Source organism: Diceros bicornis, chromosome 19 (assembly GCF_020826845.1).
Source record: "Diceros bicornis minor isolate mBicDic1 chromosome 19, mDicBic1.mat.cur, whole genome shotgun sequence".
Lineage (NCBI taxonomy): Eukaryota > Metazoa > Chordata > Mammalia > Perissodactyla > Rhinocerotidae > Diceros > Diceros bicornis.
Window position 1 is genome coordinate 47041642 of NC_080758.1, and position 18297 is coordinate 47059938.

General features: G+C 38.0%; 1 protein-coding gene across 9 annotated transcripts in view; it reads right to left on the reverse strand.

Annotated features, from left to right (window-relative positions):
* Window positions 1-18297, reverse strand: part of RALGAPA2 (Ral GTPase activating protein catalytic subunit alpha 2) — a 334286-nt gene that overhangs the window by 162445 nt on the left and 153544 nt on the right. For all 9 annotated transcript variants that reach the window (XM_058563323.1, XM_058563324.1, XM_058563325.1 and 6 more), the window contains 3 exons: window positions 17700-17893; window positions 16791-16889; window positions 16400-16555 (listed from right to left, as the gene is read on the reverse strand). In XM_058563323.1, coding sequence (XP_058419306.1) covers window positions 16400-16555; window positions 16791-16889; window positions 17700-17893 — 449 coding nt within the window. The remainder of the gene's footprint in view (window positions 1-16399; window positions 16556-16790; window positions 16890-17699; window positions 17894-18297) is intronic.

An 18297-nucleotide genomic window follows, 5' to 3' on the forward strand; every position in this document is an offset into this window, starting at 1 on the left:
ATGATTTGCAAATATTTTCTACCATCTTGTGGACTGTCTTTTCGCTGGCTTGATAGTGTCCTTTGATGCACAAAAGATTTTTATTTTGATTAAGTAAAATTTATTCATTTTTTTATTTTGTTGTTTGGTGTCATTTTTAAGAATTCATTGCAAAATCCAAGGTCACAACAATTTACTCCTATCTTTTCTTCTGAGAGTTTTATTGTTTTAGCTCTTACATTTAGGTCTTGGATCCATTTTGAGTTACTTTTTGTATACAGCATGAGGTAAGAATCCAACTTCATCCTTTTGCATATAGATATCCAGTTGTCCCAGAACCACTTGTTGAAGAGATTTTTTCCCAACTGAATTGTCTTGGCACTCTTGTTGAAAATCAGTTGACCATAAATGTATGGGTTTATTTCCGGACTCTCAAGTCTATCCTATTGATCTCTATGTCGACTCTTTTACCAGTACCATGCTGTTTAGATTACTGTAGCTTTGTAGTAAGTTTCGATATAGAGAACTGTGAGTCCTCTTTGTTCTTTTTCAAGATTGTTTTGGCTATTTGAGGTCCCCTGCAATTGCATGTGAATTTTAGGATCAGCTTTTCCATTTCTGTGAAAAATATCATTGGGATTTTGATAGGGGTTATGTTGAATTTGTAGATCAATTTGGGGAGTATGGCCATCTTAACAATATTAAGTATTTCAACCCCGGAATATGGGATATTTTCTCATTTATTTAAGTCTTTAATTTCTTATAGAAAGGTTTTATAGTTTTCAGTGCACACATCTTATACTTCCTTGGTTATATTTTGTTCTTTCTGATGCTACTGTAAATGGAACTGTTTTCCTAATTTCATTTTCAAATTGTATATTGTGGCATATAAAAATACAGTTGATTTTTGTATATAGATCTTGTATCCTGCAACTTGGTTGAATTCATTTATTTATTCTAATAGAGTTTTTTTTGGTGTGTGGATTCTTTAGGGTTTTCTCTATACAAGACTATGTTATCTGTGAATATAGATAGCTTTCCTTTTTTCTTTCCAGTCTGGATGCATTTTATGTCATTTTCTTACCTAACTGCCCTGGCTAGAATCTCCTGTACACCGTTAAACAGAAGCAGTGAGAATGGCCATCCTTGTGTTGTTCCTGATCTTAGGGAGAACGTGGAAGTTTAAAATGGAAATGCTTGTTGTTTCTTTGGTAGGAAGAAAGCCAGAACCTATGATGTGGCATCCAAACTCAGAGCAACCTTTCCTCAAAATAGTTTTGGAGATCAGCGAATTAGTGCCTTCCATTGAGGATGCTCAAGGTACTCGGAAACAAGAGACTCTGAGAAAGAACTTAGTCACACAAATCGGGTCATCCTCTCAGCCCCAAGTCCACAGCAGTGTGAACAAAACATAAAGCCCCTTCACTTCAACCAATACAACACCCTGCTTGCAGCCCACAGATCACGAGGGGCTGCTTTCACGTATGCTTCCTGTAACGGGCATTTCTCAGCTCACTTGGGAGACTGACAGGGAGATGGCAAACCTATTAGGAAATTCTGGCACATTTATGATATCATAAGATGAGGGAAATTGTTGGAGGGTCATAGGGAGAAGTGACTTACCAGCTGCAGCAATCATGCCTTGAAGACGCCATGGCCTGACTATATAATGACTGTCTTAGTCGTGACCCTGATAAGCCTCAAATCCACAACATTACAGTTTGTACAACAGGCTGGCTTAATGAGGTTGATGCAGATGCTCCAGAGCAGTTATTAACTACTCACAATGAGACTTCAGCAAATGAGGGCTTCAACGCGTTACTGCTGGCAAGTGCTGACAGTGGGAGTGTCGAGGCTTCATCAGACTCACGTGTGTGTAAAGTACTCTCAGAGAACTCTGAAAGAGGATCAAACCTGATGGGCCAAAGCTCAGGGACAAGTTTACGCAGAAAGGCATTTGTACATGCCAAGAATTTACAAGGGGCTGGGGAGTGGGGCAGATGGGGACGGATAGGAGGATACTAAAATCTGCTTTTCCCTTGGCAACCAGCTGCTCGTTTCAGAAGAGGCTAAAGTGTATCAAGTCTCTCCACTCTCTCCTCCACCTCACTCCTCTAGTGCTTTTACAATGTTCTGGAGCAGAAGCAAAAGCAAAGAGTCACTGCCATCACAGATAACAGGATGGCTAGAAATGTGCTTACGGTGCATAATCAACCATGCAAGTGATATCATTAAGGTAGGAATTACCACAATGAGTAAAATACGCACACATGTAATTAATACAGGTACTAAAGAGACAGGCAGCCACACTGTCCCCAGGTTTATTGTTCATCCTGTCTCAGGAATGCATCAGTTAGAAATACATTCTTCTTAGAATACTGAAAAGAAAATCTTGGATGAAACCATAGGTTTAACACACTTAAGTGCTGCCTAATACAGTGGCTGCAAAGTGCAGTGAATGTTTAATCAACATCACCAGTGATGCCAAGCAGAATAACCATCTCACTCTCATGCTGGAATCCAGATTAGGATCCAACTGCACACTTGTGTTACCTTAGAATGAAGGTCAGAAACTTAGCAGGAAAAATACATCTCTAATGAATGTGGGTAACAAGGGTATTTAATTTCTTTCTTTGGAACCATGAAAACTTAGAGAAAATATAAGAGATCATCATTCAGTTTTTTCATTTTATAGACACGAAGCAGGATATCAATCACGGCCAGAAATTGCCCCAAGGTTTGGACACAAACCCAAGCATGCTCCTCTTCCTTACAGGAAGAGAAGTGTTAACTCAGGGTCAATGAAGCACTATTTGACATTTGTGAATAACGGCCTCATATATAGAACACAGCACCATTTTGAGGATGTTACTTAGCTCTGAAGTGTAAATTATTCTTTCATCTCATTCACTTTTCCTAATAATCACTTAAAAATGCAAATAATACTTTTTAAAGCTATACTTTCAAGTGAAGTCAATAAATGACTGCCACGGCTTAAAAATGTGCTTCCAAAATAACATATAACTCTTACTCTCATAGAAATATTATCACATGTGGGAACTGGGTCATAAAATGCTATCTTCAAAAAAACCCCTGAGGCTCCCACCAAAGTATTCTCAGGAAACTGCTAGAGAGAAAGTCTGTGTGTGTGTGTGTGTGTGTGTGTGTGTGTGTGTGTGTGTGTGTGCGCGCGCGCGCGCGCGCGCGTGCGTTTAGGCATGGCCGTGGGAGGTGGTGGTTAGGATTCTACAGGAAAATACCAAGAAATTTCCCAGGATTCCAATGAGAAATCAGGACTCTTATTTTTCCCTCAAAATGAACACCAGAGAACATACACTATTTGTGTGTTCGTTTACCTGGAACCTCAACTCTGCTCAAGACAGGACTTCTGATGCTGTTCAAGACTAGCATCCAATGCATTTAAAACTGTTTCCTTCTCACTTGCTAGAATCCGGAACCTGGTCCTCAGGTTTGGATGAGAGTGAGCTGCTTGGTGGTGCTGAGTTCTGCTGGGCTGTTTCCTAGACTATGACCAGGAGCAGGTTAAAGAGGTAAAACTATTTCTGTTGGAGCTTCCCATGTCTTCTGGTGCCTTCTCATACCAGAAAAGAAATAAATTTTGGAATATGATTATATTCATTCTTTTCATTCTAGGATAACACAAACTGCATGCTCTATAGTTTGTTTCCTTATACGTAAAATTATTCTCCCTGCACCTACGAGCAAAATTGAAGTTTTCAACATTTTTGTGTTCTGTAAAAAAAGAAAAAGAGGGCAATCTGGTGGTCATCTAATTCTGGGAGTCTATACACCATCCCACCAACGCGCGATGGAGGTCTGGATGAGATACACAGAGCAGTCCCAATAGGTAACGTTTTTAGTTTCTGTTTCGGAAACAGAATTACAACTTCTTCTTCTCTTTTGTAATTTAATTTGTGTTTGGACAAAGAGCTCCCAAAAAGGCTGAAATTTGAGAAAAAAAACCCAAAGGGAGCCAGCTCTGTCAACCTGCTTCTGCAGAAACCTCAGGCCAGAAACACTAACAAAGCAGAAGTTTCGACAAACTTGAGACATCAGCGGGCCTGCCCATCCTATGGTGGAGAGCCCGTTACACGTGAATCCCGCCACAGCACGAAGGAAAGACGTAAAGGTAAGGAATTAGACATCCAGAAGAATTAATAGACTTCTAAAGAGTCAATAAATGGCTCACTGGTTCAAATTCTAGGAATACCTGTTTAACATTTTCATCTTTAACTTACACATAGTGAAATTCATTTTAGGAGCTTAAAAAGTACTTTCTTTTTTGTTTAAACAAAGTTGCTTTCAGGCAATGTTTTGGAGAACGAGAAAGTAGGAACAGGAGGGATCTGGAGATAAGAGTCCTGAAAGATACCACTAATTTGCTCTTTGATCTTGGGCAGATACTTTGTCTCCTGAACAGCAATTTCATCATCTGTAAAATGGGAATGAAAACGCAAGAAAGCTACCACACAGTGCTCTTACAAGGGGCAAAGGGGACCAATCTGAAAGCATTTTGTAAATTCTAAAGCCTCATTCATCAGAGCTTTTATTAAATTATAGCAGCATTATTAATCATGATCTTATTAAAATACTAATTTTTCTAGGATGAACTGAAAAATAAGACTTGAAACAGATTTGATTTAAAATCCACCCATTAAAAAAGAATCTGAAATGAAAGCCAAGTCATTCTGCTAATTTCATACAAAAACATTTAACGATAAGTTGACAAATTTCTCAAGTGCTAACTGGGTTGAAGGTGCCTTGTCAGCCACTGTGAGGGGACTGAGGCAGAATAAAGCATGGCTCCTGCCTTCTAGCAATGACCTCTTAGGGGTAGGGGACAGCTATGCATAGGTGAGAGTGATGCCAGGCCAAGAGCATAGGGTTCCTGCAGGGGCCAGCCAGTACTCATGGGGACCCAGGAGTGAGAAGCAAATAAGTGACACGAAGGCAATGGGTCTTGACAAAAGGTCCATGCTGCACACATTCAACGCAAGACTCCCGTACAGAAAACAATGGTAGGTATTTTATGTTAATGTCTTATTACTAAAAGGTTCTTTCTCTAAAATTTCTCTGGCCCACAAATACCTACCAAAGAATATTTTTCCATGGGAGAACCAAAGAAAAACTGTTGTTTCTTTAGAAAACAATGTTCTCTCTAAAATGTGTTCCAGTAAATAGCATTAATAGCTCAACAATCTGCAATTACCACACTACCACTTATTGTTATGTACTAAAATGAAATCAACAGACAAAAAAAAATTATTTCCCACAAAGAGAGCACTTTCTCACAGTCACAAAACTTGCAATTTAAAATGCTCTTCTTGACATTATTTCCCTGTATCCAAACCTATCCTTTATGGATTATAAACCACGGTCATGATTTAAAATCTCTTATATTCAAAACTCACTCCTTTTCAAATGGGACTTAAAGCACTCTCCCCATGTACAATTTAGTACTTGACATGCCTCTAGAAGCCATCTCTCCATCTCTCAGTTCTTCTCTGCCTAAAGAAAAACGTGAATTTTCTTCAAATCATCACAGAGTTCTAAATAGAAAAAGATGATCTTGTAGGTCAACAGCGATGTTCCAGACAGCAGGGAATCCCTACTGCAGTGACCGCACCAGTGCCGTCCGAAGGCCCAATTGTCCTCACTTTTTCGAGGCCCCAAAGAGAGCCACTAGGACCCCGTTTCACAGAACAAGAAGCTCAAGCCAGAGAAGGCTATGTGGTCACTGATGCAAGGACGCAGAGATTTAAGTGCAAGGCCACGGCTCAAGCTCTGAAGTGGATACCCCTTTTCCCCAGGCTGCAAGTGAGGTGGCCAGGCCAGACAGCCTTGGACAGATACTTTAGAGCTTGAGAGGCTTACAAAACTCAAATCAATCACCTGCCGTGTCTGAACAGAAGACTAGGCTAGAAAGTGTCTCTGGTGGTGAGCTGGAGTCCACCATCGGTCCTCTGCTCTGGAGGGAAGGCAGCCTGATGGACACCTCTCTACAGGCGTGACTCCAGACATTTGAAGAAAGCAATGATCAGTGCCCACGTGCCAACTCTTTACCATACGAGCTGTTCTCTCACCATCCTTCTTCCTCTCAGCTACTTGGGCAGCGGGCATGGGGGGAGCAGAGCCACCTCGAGTCCCCTCCTGGCCTCCATTCAGGCTTGTAGTGCCTCGGGCTATGTGGCTGCAGGCCACACCACTCACTCAGATTGGGCTTCTGGACAAAATATACCTCAGATATTTTTCATGTTAATTCTTAATTAATCAGATCACACCATGTTTTATTTCTTAAACTGATTTTTAAAAATACCTTGACCCATATGAAATCACCCCTCTTTTCTGAAAAATAGTCTAATATTGGCAATTTTCATATAGTTCAATGTAAAACATTTACCTCTCTTTAAATCTCCCTGGTTACATTTTTATATGCTTTAATTTCCTTGGTAAAGTTGAGAGAGCTAGTCCTTCATACTTTTATTGATTACTGAGCTTTGTCATTTAATTTATATTGTCTGGCTCTTCTCCTAGTCTAGTGTCATCTGCACAGGTTCTCTTCTAGGACAGGGTTTCTCAATCCCAGAACTATTGACACTTTGGATTGTAAATTCTTTGTTGTGGTTGTAGGACGTTTAATGACATCCCTGGCCTCTACCCACTAGATGCCAGTGCACCTCATCACTAGAGAAAGTTAATGACTGCTCTGAAATTGATAGTTGGAGCCAAAGTCTCAACCAGAACAGCTCAGCTTGGCTCCTTTGGTCATGCATTCTTCCCCACAGATTTAAGGAGGTGTTCCTTTTTTTCTTCAATTTTCTATCAATCAACACATTTACTGAGTGCCTACTCTGTCTGGAAAAAGATAAGATGTATTCCAGAGATTCTGTTAAGGAAGATGCTGGTGACTTGGGCCTTGTGAGAGGCCACAGTAGAGTCCCCTTTCAGAGAAACCTGAAGGGCAAAAGAACATTTTCTCTACTGAAAAATGTAGGCCACCTTACACACTGTATCATATGGTAACGGACTAGTGAGAACAAATGGTTCAATTTTCCACATATTCTGAGTTGCTATTATATTGCATTTTTATGCTTTGATTTATTTCATACAGCATGTGCTTATTAAACACTTATGACTAAATATACATAATTCATATTCTTCACTGATAGCATTTACTCGAAAGAAAGTCTTTGTATCTTTTTTTTTTTTTTTTGTGAGGAAGATCAGCCCTGAGCCAACATCTGCCAATCCTCCTCTCTTTGCTGAGGAAGACTGGCCCTGGGCCAACATCTGCGCCCATCCTCCTCCACTTTATATGGGACCCTGCCACAGCATGGCTCAACAAGCGGTGCATCAGTGTGCACCCGGGATCCGAACCAGCGAACCCCGGGCCACCGCAGCAGAGTGTCGCACCCAACCGCTTGCGGCACCGGGCCGGCCCGGAAAGTCTTTATATCTTAACTTCAAAAAGAGAAATCAAACAAAACTCTAGTTTCTGCGCTCCCAGGTAAACTTTTTCCTCTCTGGATCAGGCTCCCATGCTATCATCTTACACTTGTTAAAGCTGTGAAACAAGTTCACTGCACATGTGTTAAACCTCAGAACCGAAACCTTCACCATTTGTTACCTTCTACATATTTCTACTTTCCTTATTTAGGTGTAAGTGGGTTTGGTCTATAGCTTAATGAAAATTATTGGCTTTACAGCTGTAAAAGAAAAAGAAAAAAAAACCCCATATATTATTTTGGTGCAGTCATCTATCTTAAGACTCCATGGCCACTGATAGCTGAACAAAGTTATAATAAAATTTTCTTTGATAAAACTTGAGTAATCTATGGCTTGTACGTTCTCATGAAATCTTATGGGAAATACTCAGAAACCAATGTTACTTGATGGTATAACACTCTATGATAGAGCCTACATTTTATTACTCTTAATTTTTACAATAAGCACATAATAAGAACTATTATTAACTTAACAATACAAGTCAGGAGAGGGTTGACATATACCACGTAACCTTGTAAATATTATTCTTCCATCAAACCTAAGTCAAATTTGGAAGTTTTGTTTATTGCTGTAGTAAACCCTTATATTCAGTAAAATCCCATTAATTTGAATAAAGTGAATTCAAACTAATAAAAATTATATTTTTAGAAAAATAAAGGAATTTTTTAAGTGTCAAATTACTTTTAGAACAAATAGTAACATAATTGGCTAACAAAAACATAAAATAACAGAGACTTTTAGAAGTTCCAGTTTAATAACTGTAAAAAAAGTTTACAGTTTGCACATCAGTTGTTTGAATTCCAACAGGGTTAGAAAATACTTTCTCTTAAGTGGAGAGAGAATGTGCCTGGAAATCTTTCCCACGCATTTCTACTTCCTAACAGGCAAGAATTCTTTGAGGATACCTTCCATACACTTGCTTAACCTGCCCTTGTGCTACAATGTCCATCGTGAAGAGACAGGTCCCATCCTACCTTGCCCCCTGCCTTTTCTCAGTTCATCTTCTTGTTTGCTGAATTGACTTTTGCTCTGAGAGATAACGGAAATTGTGCCAGGAAGTTCTACCTTCTCAGGGCACTTATCACTCAGAACTACATACTTCCTGTTCAAAATACTTCATACACACACAGACACACAAATATATGCACAAAACATACATGCACACATGTACCTAAATATACACATATACAAATATAAATTTACACACATAAACCCCATCTGTGTCTCAGCCTTTGTTAGGCCCCCATTACTTTGCCCCTGGGCTATATTACAACAATTCCCTTTCTGTGCTTGTTGTCATCATTCTCTCCTGATTATAATCCATCTTAAAAGGGTTTTTGGGAACGTTGAGTGTTGTGCTATAAAACGTTCAAGGGCTTCCCATTATCCAAGAGATGAAAAAGACTCTGAATCAAGGTTCTCTACAGTGCTGCCCAGATTCATGTCCACATATGACTTCCATGTATATATCTGGCACTAAATTAAAACCACTCTGTTCCTTGAACATGGCCTGAGAAGGTCTGTACATATGACATGTGAAATTTCATCCTGCTTCTTGTCCTACTGTCTAAATCCCATCCACCCTTGAAAGTTCTGCTCAAATCCCACCTCCTCTGTGAGCTACTTTCAAACCAACTTAGCTAGAAGGGTATTCAACACAGTTCAATTCCTATAATGTGTGTATCACTCATCTGGCCCTTTGCACATGCTAATGGAGATTACAGATACTCATTTATGTGTATCATGCCACTGGATATGCCCTCAGAACCTGACTAGGTCTTTACAATGGTGAGGAAAAATATTCAACACGAAAAGATTATTGAACCTTTTGCTGTTTTAGAAAAGAATGATGTGACCCTAATAATAAAATACCTAAAAATAAATCAGAGGATCCAAGAATGCTCAGAAGGAGGGGGCCCTAGAGTCCTCTAGTCTAACTCACTCACTTGACCACTTGTGGTTAGGCAAGAGTCCCAGGGCCCATGGGTGACAAAGCCGAATCTAGCTCCCAGGTCTTTTAGCTCCCAATATGAGGCCCGTCGTCCATACAAGTCAAATGTTGACTATATCCTGAAGTCTTGAAAGATACATTTTCCCATTCTCAAAAATCTTAGGAATAAGGCCTGGAATTAGTCCTATTTTTACTCACTGTACAACCCTATAGTTTTTAAAAAAATTTTTCAAATGAAGCTTTTAAGTTAGCCTTCTAAAGTGACTCCACTGATACACATCAAAGTTATCATTTAATCCTTTAAATATCAGTTGGACCTTTAAATTTATAAAAATGCACTTTATCCTGGTAGCATTTAGTTAAAATCTCATGACTTCAAATCTTAGTAAAAATCACTTGCTGTACAGAATAAGCACTTCAGCAATGCATTAGAATTATTTCCTTGGATACGAGATAAACAAGGTCCCTAATTTGTCATCTTAAATCTTCACTTTTTCTGAAACTGAATACTCATTTATGTTTAGCCTTAAATACATTTATAAATTTATCTGTATGTAACAATATATGATTCTAGTTATAAGCTTAAATTTTCAGCAAAGAGCAATTCTTTGTCTGAGAAAAGGTGATGCAATTATTACATATCACTGCATGATACAGGCCGTCTGGGGTTATTAAAAGAGTCAGGTATGGCCAATTTACAAGTATCATCCCTGTACCTTGATTTCATAGCTCACTGCTGAGTCTTATGCTCACTTGGGATCTTTTTACAAATGCTTGTTTATTATTATATTATTCCATCATATACCTCAAGAGAGGAGGTTGTAACATCCGCTAAGAAAATCATGAACTATTAAGACTTCTATGATAGAATATTACTCTACATATGTTTAAAATTATGTTTTCTCTAACACTGGTGTGGCAAAAGGTTCATTAAAATATAAAGTTAAATGAAAGCAAAAATGTTCCTAAAACAAATTAAATATGCTTGGCTACAAAATAAGTGGCTAAAATTAAGGGGGAAAAAATGCTACAAGTGCATTTAGCAACTGAAATATGAACCAATGTTGATCGTGTATCGCGAGCGCTGAGCACAGCACTTTGCAGAGTAGTCACTGTCTATAAGTCAGGTTCTTACTTGCAGATAACAGAATCCACTCTTCTGAGATTAAGAGAAAAAGGATTTATATCAGGGCATTAGATGGCTTATAAAATTTCTACAAGTGCCAGGGAACCAAGCATGAACCCTCCATAGCCAGGAACAAGGTGGCAGCAGAAACACTGAGCCACACCACAGAGCGGTTCCAGCGGAGGCTCCCTTGCCTGCTCTTGTTGCCTGCGTAGCGGGTGCCTGAGCAGAACCTCCATGACAGCTGCTGCCCACCACTCCCTATGTCTGCTTGTTAGCGCCACATAGGTGCCTCTGCTGGATGGAACCTGGGTTGATGTCAACGCAGCTGCAAGGAGTTGGGGACACACAGAGTTCAGTTTTCTAGCCTCCATCATACAGAAGGCACGCTGGGTGGGGTGAGGAGCAGGTGGAAAGTGAGCCAAGGGCCAAGGACACACAAGAAACATTTCTGAATCACAAAAGGGCTAAATAAACATTCATTACTCATGTCTGACCCACAGCATGGCAGTGGTTATTTCTCTACATGTTCTGAAATTCCACAATAGCTAGTTATATTTTCCAGTCAAATCATTATGTTCAAAAGTAAGAAAATATATGGAGAAGGAAAAAAATTAACATTTTAGGCTATCAGAAAAATAAATTACACTCGGTTACTCAAGAGGTTGCTGTCGTCCTCCTCATTCTCTTCAGTATCCTTACAAGGGCTCACGCTTACTGGGGACTGTCACGTCCAGGCTTCAAATTGAGTGCATTACATGTTTTACCTCCTCAAAGTCTTCAACAACCCTCTGAGGTAGACAGTGTAATTTACCTGCATTTTACAGACAAGGGAACCAAGGCATAGTGAGGTCAAATGACTTGGCTGATAAGAGGTATAGCCAAGACTGGAGCTCAGACAGGCTGTCTTAAAGCCCACGCTCTTAACTGCTACACTAGATCACACTATATTACACTAAATCATGACTTTATACTGCTATGATTCGAATTTACAGTGGATGGCTACCTCTGGGCAGAACAACACATATTTCTCTACCTGAGAGCCTCATGCTTTTTTGGTACATTACAAAACATGATAATATAACGTTATGGAAGAAAATGACAAAGACTTATATTTCCCAAAATTTATATGTGCAAATTTGGAACTATAATTTTGCATTAATGTCAGCTTTGCATTTAAAAGAGAATTTAACTTTGATGTATAACAGACAGATTGCATTAAGACCTTAAATCTGTAAGTCATTGTTAAAAAATAGTTTGCTTATTTTAAGTAAAGAAAACTTTCCAGTCTTTGATATGTGCTCTTAGAAACATGAAAATAAAATTCCTTTCCTCAACTGTCCTTTTCCATTTCACACATATTGGTCTTTCCATATGTTTTAAATAATGATGAAATTAATAGGAACTGTTTTTAATAAATCCAAATCATAGCTCCTTTCATGTCCAGATATTTTGGGAAGACTGAGGTGAAAAAGCTGCTTAAGTATTAGGAAAAACGAAGAACCACCAGGAACAGCTTTAGAAAAGAAGCTGAAAGATGGTTAAGTTGGAAGGCAACTATGGAAAGGTATCTGCAGGTTGGGGATGGGAGGGCACTCCAATAAGGAGGATTCTGAAGTGGAGCGGGACCAGGCCAGAGCCCAGGTGAAACAAGACAAAAGGGAGGAATATGACCAAAGACTGTTTGTTTGACCGACGTGTTAGCTGTGAATCAATGGTAAAGATATACCCTGTAGAATAAGCCAAGCCTATCTGTGAATTCTCACAGCCTTTTTTAATGTGTGGCATTGGGCCAAAGCTCTCAATATTTTTTGAACCTCAGATATTTATGCAATGGGCCATGATATTTATCTAACTGAATCGCAAAGAAGAATTAATGGGAGGACATCATGAAGTTCTCAGCACAGAGTGGCACTATGGGTGCTGGGGAAACAAAGATCTTCTGCCCCCTAATAGACATAAAGCAGGTGGGCAGAGGAAGCCAACAGGAAGACCCCTTTCACAGGCAGGCTGGGCAGTTGTATGAATCAACTCAAATTTTCTTCATAATTTATAGTTATTTTGAAAGTCTTTATGATCCTAATATTTTCTAAGTCAGTAACGGGAACAATTTTTCAAAAATTCATTGTCGAGGAAAAATAAAGCTATTTCAAAACATTTTTTCAATCATACTAGTAAACCATAAATTCACACTATACATGTACTGTGGGAAATACTACTTGATACGGTCATTATTTTAGCTATTAAATTATTAAGAATACTACTCAATCATAAAAAAAGAAAAAATCGTGCCATTTCTGACAACATGGACGGACCTTGAGGATATTATGATAAGCAAAATAAGTCAGAAAGAGAAAGACAAATACCGTATGATTTCACTCATATGTGGAAGACAAATACATAGATAAGGAGAACAGATTAGTGGTTACCAGAGGAGAAGGGGGTGGGGGCAGGGCGAAAGGGGTAAAGGGGCACATATGTATAATGACAAATAAAAACTAAACTGTTGGTGGTGAACATGATGCAGTCTATACAGAAATATAATAATGTACGCCTGAAATTTACACAATGTTATAAGCCAACATGACCTCAATAAAATAACTTTTAAAAAATTATTAAGTTATTAGGATAGCTCAAACTAGTCCAAACAATATTAGAAATGGTTTGAAATGCACTACATTTAAAATTCTGTCTTCTGTATTATATATGTTTACATATGTATTATAATTACTATTTTTTAAATATAGAAATGACTATATTTGTTTACGTAATGAATTTGCTATCATATTAGATGAAACCATGATTTTACATGATTGTAAGAACATGAACAGAACACAGGGAAATCTGCGAGACATCTATTTTACAAATAGTTTTTTTTTAGTTAAAAAAAGTCTTCAATTACTATAAGCACTCGTACGTCTGGAACATCTTGGAGTTTATTTCAAATTCAGCACTTTATTAGTCATTACTGACATGATTTTGATACTGTCAGATTTAGGAAAGCATTCGTCAAACGACCAGGCCACAGCATAATACTGCCAGGGCCCTGGGTCTTGCCACAGTTTCAAAGCTCAGTGGTGGCCCAAGAACCACACAGCAGAGAGTTGTGCAGACAAGTCTGCCACCCAGAGGCGAAAGCAGGAAATTCACCTTGGATTTTATTTGTAAGACAAAACTAATAAATGTTAAAATTCTAAAAATTATTTGTTATTACTTATCGTATTTAAAAGACACAAGAAATTCTTTATAAGGTTCTCTCTGCAGGAACGAAGCCTTTTAGTGCCAAGCTACATAAAAGTGTGACTGAGAACTCTCACAAGATGGAAACAAGCCCAAGATGGCACTAGTCACAGGTGCACAGTTTGCAAATTAAAAAATTGAATTTAACTGTATTCTCTACAGTAGATGCTTTTTTTCCTTTTTTTAATTAATATAACACGTGTTTCCATAAGTGTACATATAAGTTCTGGAACAACCACCATGAATCTATTTAGACATGTGGACCAAAAGTTAAACTAATTATCAGAGACATTTCTTACTTAAATGAGAAAAGTTTTTTTTCATTAGAAGGTCTTCTGCGTAATTTTCTTCTGGCAAAGGAATAAAGTTTATTTAGAGTAATTCTGTTTGGCAGATGGTCAGGGCTCCTAAAACATATACCAATAATTGTTAAGGTTAAAGCAAAACAGTCAATTCTATTAAACACAAAACTTCAAGCTTCTAATGGCCTAAACAATAGGCTGATTATAAAATAGAGATTTATGATAGCCTCGTTTTGTCTTCGAAGTCTGGACGCTGGGATTACTGCTAGCAATGGGCCATCATTTAAGCTTTAAGTATTTTACAATGAACTACGAAAGATCAAACTTAAGGAAAAACATGGCATACATTAGAATGTGAAAATGATTTTAAGTATAAAATTTGAAAACTCCTTTTTTCACACTGTAAAATCCTATTTTTTGAAATAATGTTTTGGGTTCTCAAATGTTATACTGTTTTCATCTCATTTTATTGTTTAATTTTCATTCCAACACACTTTAAAATAGAAGGATGATTCTAAACTCACACCCTTTTGTGACTTTCCAGAAAATTCATTCTAGGAATACTAAGGGTTTACTGCTGACTTCAAATTTGTTTTTATTAAACAAGAAGATTCTACAGTTGATTACTATTTCCAAGCAAATTTTTTTCCACAAAATCTTAGCAAAATACTGCTTTAAAGCACCATGTTGTCAACTAAACATTCTTCTCTTGGTCCTGTCATTGAGGGACCTCATTATTATCTGTAAAAGTTAATTCTCCTCCCTTTTTATACCCCTTAATCTTCCACATGTCCTGAGTTGCATCACTCTGTAAAAGATTCTTCCACCATCAATGATGGCTGCAAAATTTCTGAGTGTGGAGTACAAACAGTTCTACTCTCACATCTCTATATCTACATTTATTTAGGAAATAAATGAGACTATGGGTCTAAGTCCAGCCTGCTGTATAGACGTCCTCTACACACTGCTGAAATTGGAGCAAATGTAACAAAGACAACTCAGTAGGACAGTATGGTTATTACTTCAGATAAAAGCTCAATGATTAAAGCTCAAAGTGTTTATCAGGGAATATATTGCAAGAGTTTACATAGAGCCCAAGAGTTGGGAAGCTTCAAGTGCATTCTGAAGCGACAAGGAAAAGCTGGCCAATCAGAAGAATGACTTCTTACATGTACCCTAAGAGTATCAAAAGGTCTGTGGATCTGCATCATACATTCAAACAATAAAAGAAATACAGAAAAGATGGCTACTCGGTAGCTCTTGAATGATTCAAGTTCATTGTTATGTATCTACAATTTAAAGGGTAAATTGTGAAACACTCTCCATACCTCTAATTTCTAAAGAAGACGTAGTGATAAAATTAAATGCCTTAAAATTTCTTGAATCTTGCCTATTCTTTCTTCCCATCTCCAAAGCTACCATCTTCGTTCTCATCATTTTTTAAATCTATATTCATTTAACCACTTCCTAATTAATCTGTTGGTCTCCAGGCCCAACCTCCTACTCTACCTTACCACTGTTACATTTTTAAATCCATCCTCCAAACAGTCCAGAATAATCTCTGTGAAGTATAAACCAATCACATCACTTGCCTGCTTAATATTCAGACAGCAAGTCAAGGGTCAGAGTGCTCCTGTCTCCCTTCCCACCCTCTGCTCACTGGCAGGGGTCTTCTCAAGGGAGGAAGGCCAGGGGCTGGCCACATCCCAGCCCGCACACTCAGGGTCTACAAGGAGGGGCTGTCGCCAGTGGCTCCTTTGGCCTTTCTGCTTCAACGCAACCACAAATCATATTTTGGGGGGATAAATTAAAATAACTCCTCATCAAGTAATGTCAGGACTCCTAATTTACGGGTGAGGTCATTCAGAAAAACATCTTAATTCTTAAAAAAATAGTTTTCAAACATTTTTAAATGACCAAAATCATTTTCCTCAAACAATATCTAGTGTAGAATCCCAAGAAAAAGTGGTTGAAATAGCATTTTTGAGGCTGACAACATAGGTAGAGTTTAGATCATATAGAATTGTATAGGCCATAGAATAAAATTCAAATTTGGTTGGCGCAATGAAAAGTCAGTGGGGAGAAGAAGCAAGGATGTGATAAAACCTGATTTACATTTTTGAAAGACCAATGTTGTTGCTGTGTGTAAAAGAGTTGAAACTACTGAGAATTTCAACCTTTCTAATGTGTTTTCATAAACCCCAATTTAACCTACAAAGAGTGATACATACTTTCTAAACAATGGACCACCATGATAAAGGAGTCACAGAATACCTGATCCTCGCTGGTTAATCCCAGGTGCATCACAAGGTAAAAATGCACCAGGAAGTCCGAGTTTGGCAGAACGTCCTGGCGTCTGGTCATCATGGCACAGATCAGTTTGTAGGCTTGTAGTTTGCCTTCCTTATATTCATTTGGCAATGTTGTCGCCTGCCAAGGAGATGATGTTTCAAGATTTAATCAACTCCAGAAGCAGGGCATTTTGACATTTTATTTACTTCTCAGTTTTCCATAAGAGTTGTTTATGGAGATGTGGGATGCTTTGGCTTTAGTTAAGACCCAGCCTGTCTTCAAAACATGCAGTCTTGGGCAATTACATTTTTTAAACTCAATTTCAGAAAAGAAGAGGAAATTACAATAAAGGAATAAACACATATCCACTTGCCTTAAAAAGCCATGACGCAAACATTCTGAGTGGTGGGATCAAGACCGGAGGAGATGGAGAAGATTGGTTATCTAGGCTTATTGCTAGATTATCCCGTATCTAATTCACAAAGAAGAGAATTTTAAGGAAGGCAACACACAGTTCATCCCAATGATATTTCAATATTGTGTCCCATGGTCAAATAGCTGCTTCCAACTAAATTTCTGTAAGTTGATTGAAAACCTACAATATTTACAAGTTTTTCTTTTATCATGAGATCTATTGTTCTTTTGAATTGTGTGTCTGACTTCCTGTACGTGGTTTTAGATTTAATACAAAACAAGGGCATTGTTTTTCCTTTAATGTTAATGCCTGGAGAGGTCCTGAACTCCAAATGACAAGGAATGGTTTAACAAGTTATACTGTATAAACATGAATCATGTTTTGGAAGAAAAATGTAATAACATTTTTGTTATAAACAAAAACCAGAATGCAAATTGTATGTACTCTAACATTCTACTTTTGTAAAACGTGTTTATCCACAGAAATAAGACTATATATTAATACTGGGTATCTCTATGGGATGGTGATGTTAATTTTATTCTTAGTATCTTTCTACACTTTTCAAATTTTGTACAAAAAACCAGTATCTCTTTCATAAAGAGAGTAACTAAAACTACTTAATACCATATTCTTTAATATCCTATAGTAATATGCTACTTATGCATTAAATAAAATAATAATTCTACATTTATAAAATGACCAAACTGTAAGTATTATTATTTATTCTTTGATAATCAGACGTACTTTGTCTAAACACCTAATTTTCATTCCGGAATATGGTCAGTAGCTAACTGCAACACAGTTTTTATATTAAATGATAAATCAATTTTCCCATATTAGAATAAAAGGTAACGTAGCAGGACGTACCTTTGCCAGTTTGTACCAGAGTTCATAGAGATAGCCAAAAACTTTGGCATGGATCTTGGGTGACTGGATATTATTCATATCTCCAAGAATTCCCAAGACTCTTCGCCATAACACAGCAGCAGAGTCTGGATGCCAACCAGTGAGGTTCCCTCCAGCGATGATGCTACAGTCATCTGCAAGGCATTCGCTGCTATCTGTGGGGAAAAACGTGTGTTAACCCTGTAAACACAACCTTGATTTCATCGTCACAGCCTTTTTTCTTTAATGCAAATTACCTACGTTTGAAAATTTATGTATTCAGAGTAAAATAATTAAGATGAGAAGTGTGAAATGGCTGACAGTTTGAAGGGATAGAAAAGCAGGATCAGTTAAGAAAGGTCAAATGATTTTGATTCTTCAGACTAAAAGGGCAACAACCTACAGATGACAAAACAGTTTCTGGAGACCTTGTGAAGGGTCTAATAGAGCAGAGGAGGGGAAGGAGGAGAACCTTGAGCAGGATGGGTAGGGAGCAGGGCCATGAAAAATAGGGGGCCAGGAAAGATCTCATTGCTGGAGGGACATTTGTGGTGGTTGTTATTGTTAACTCAGATTTATC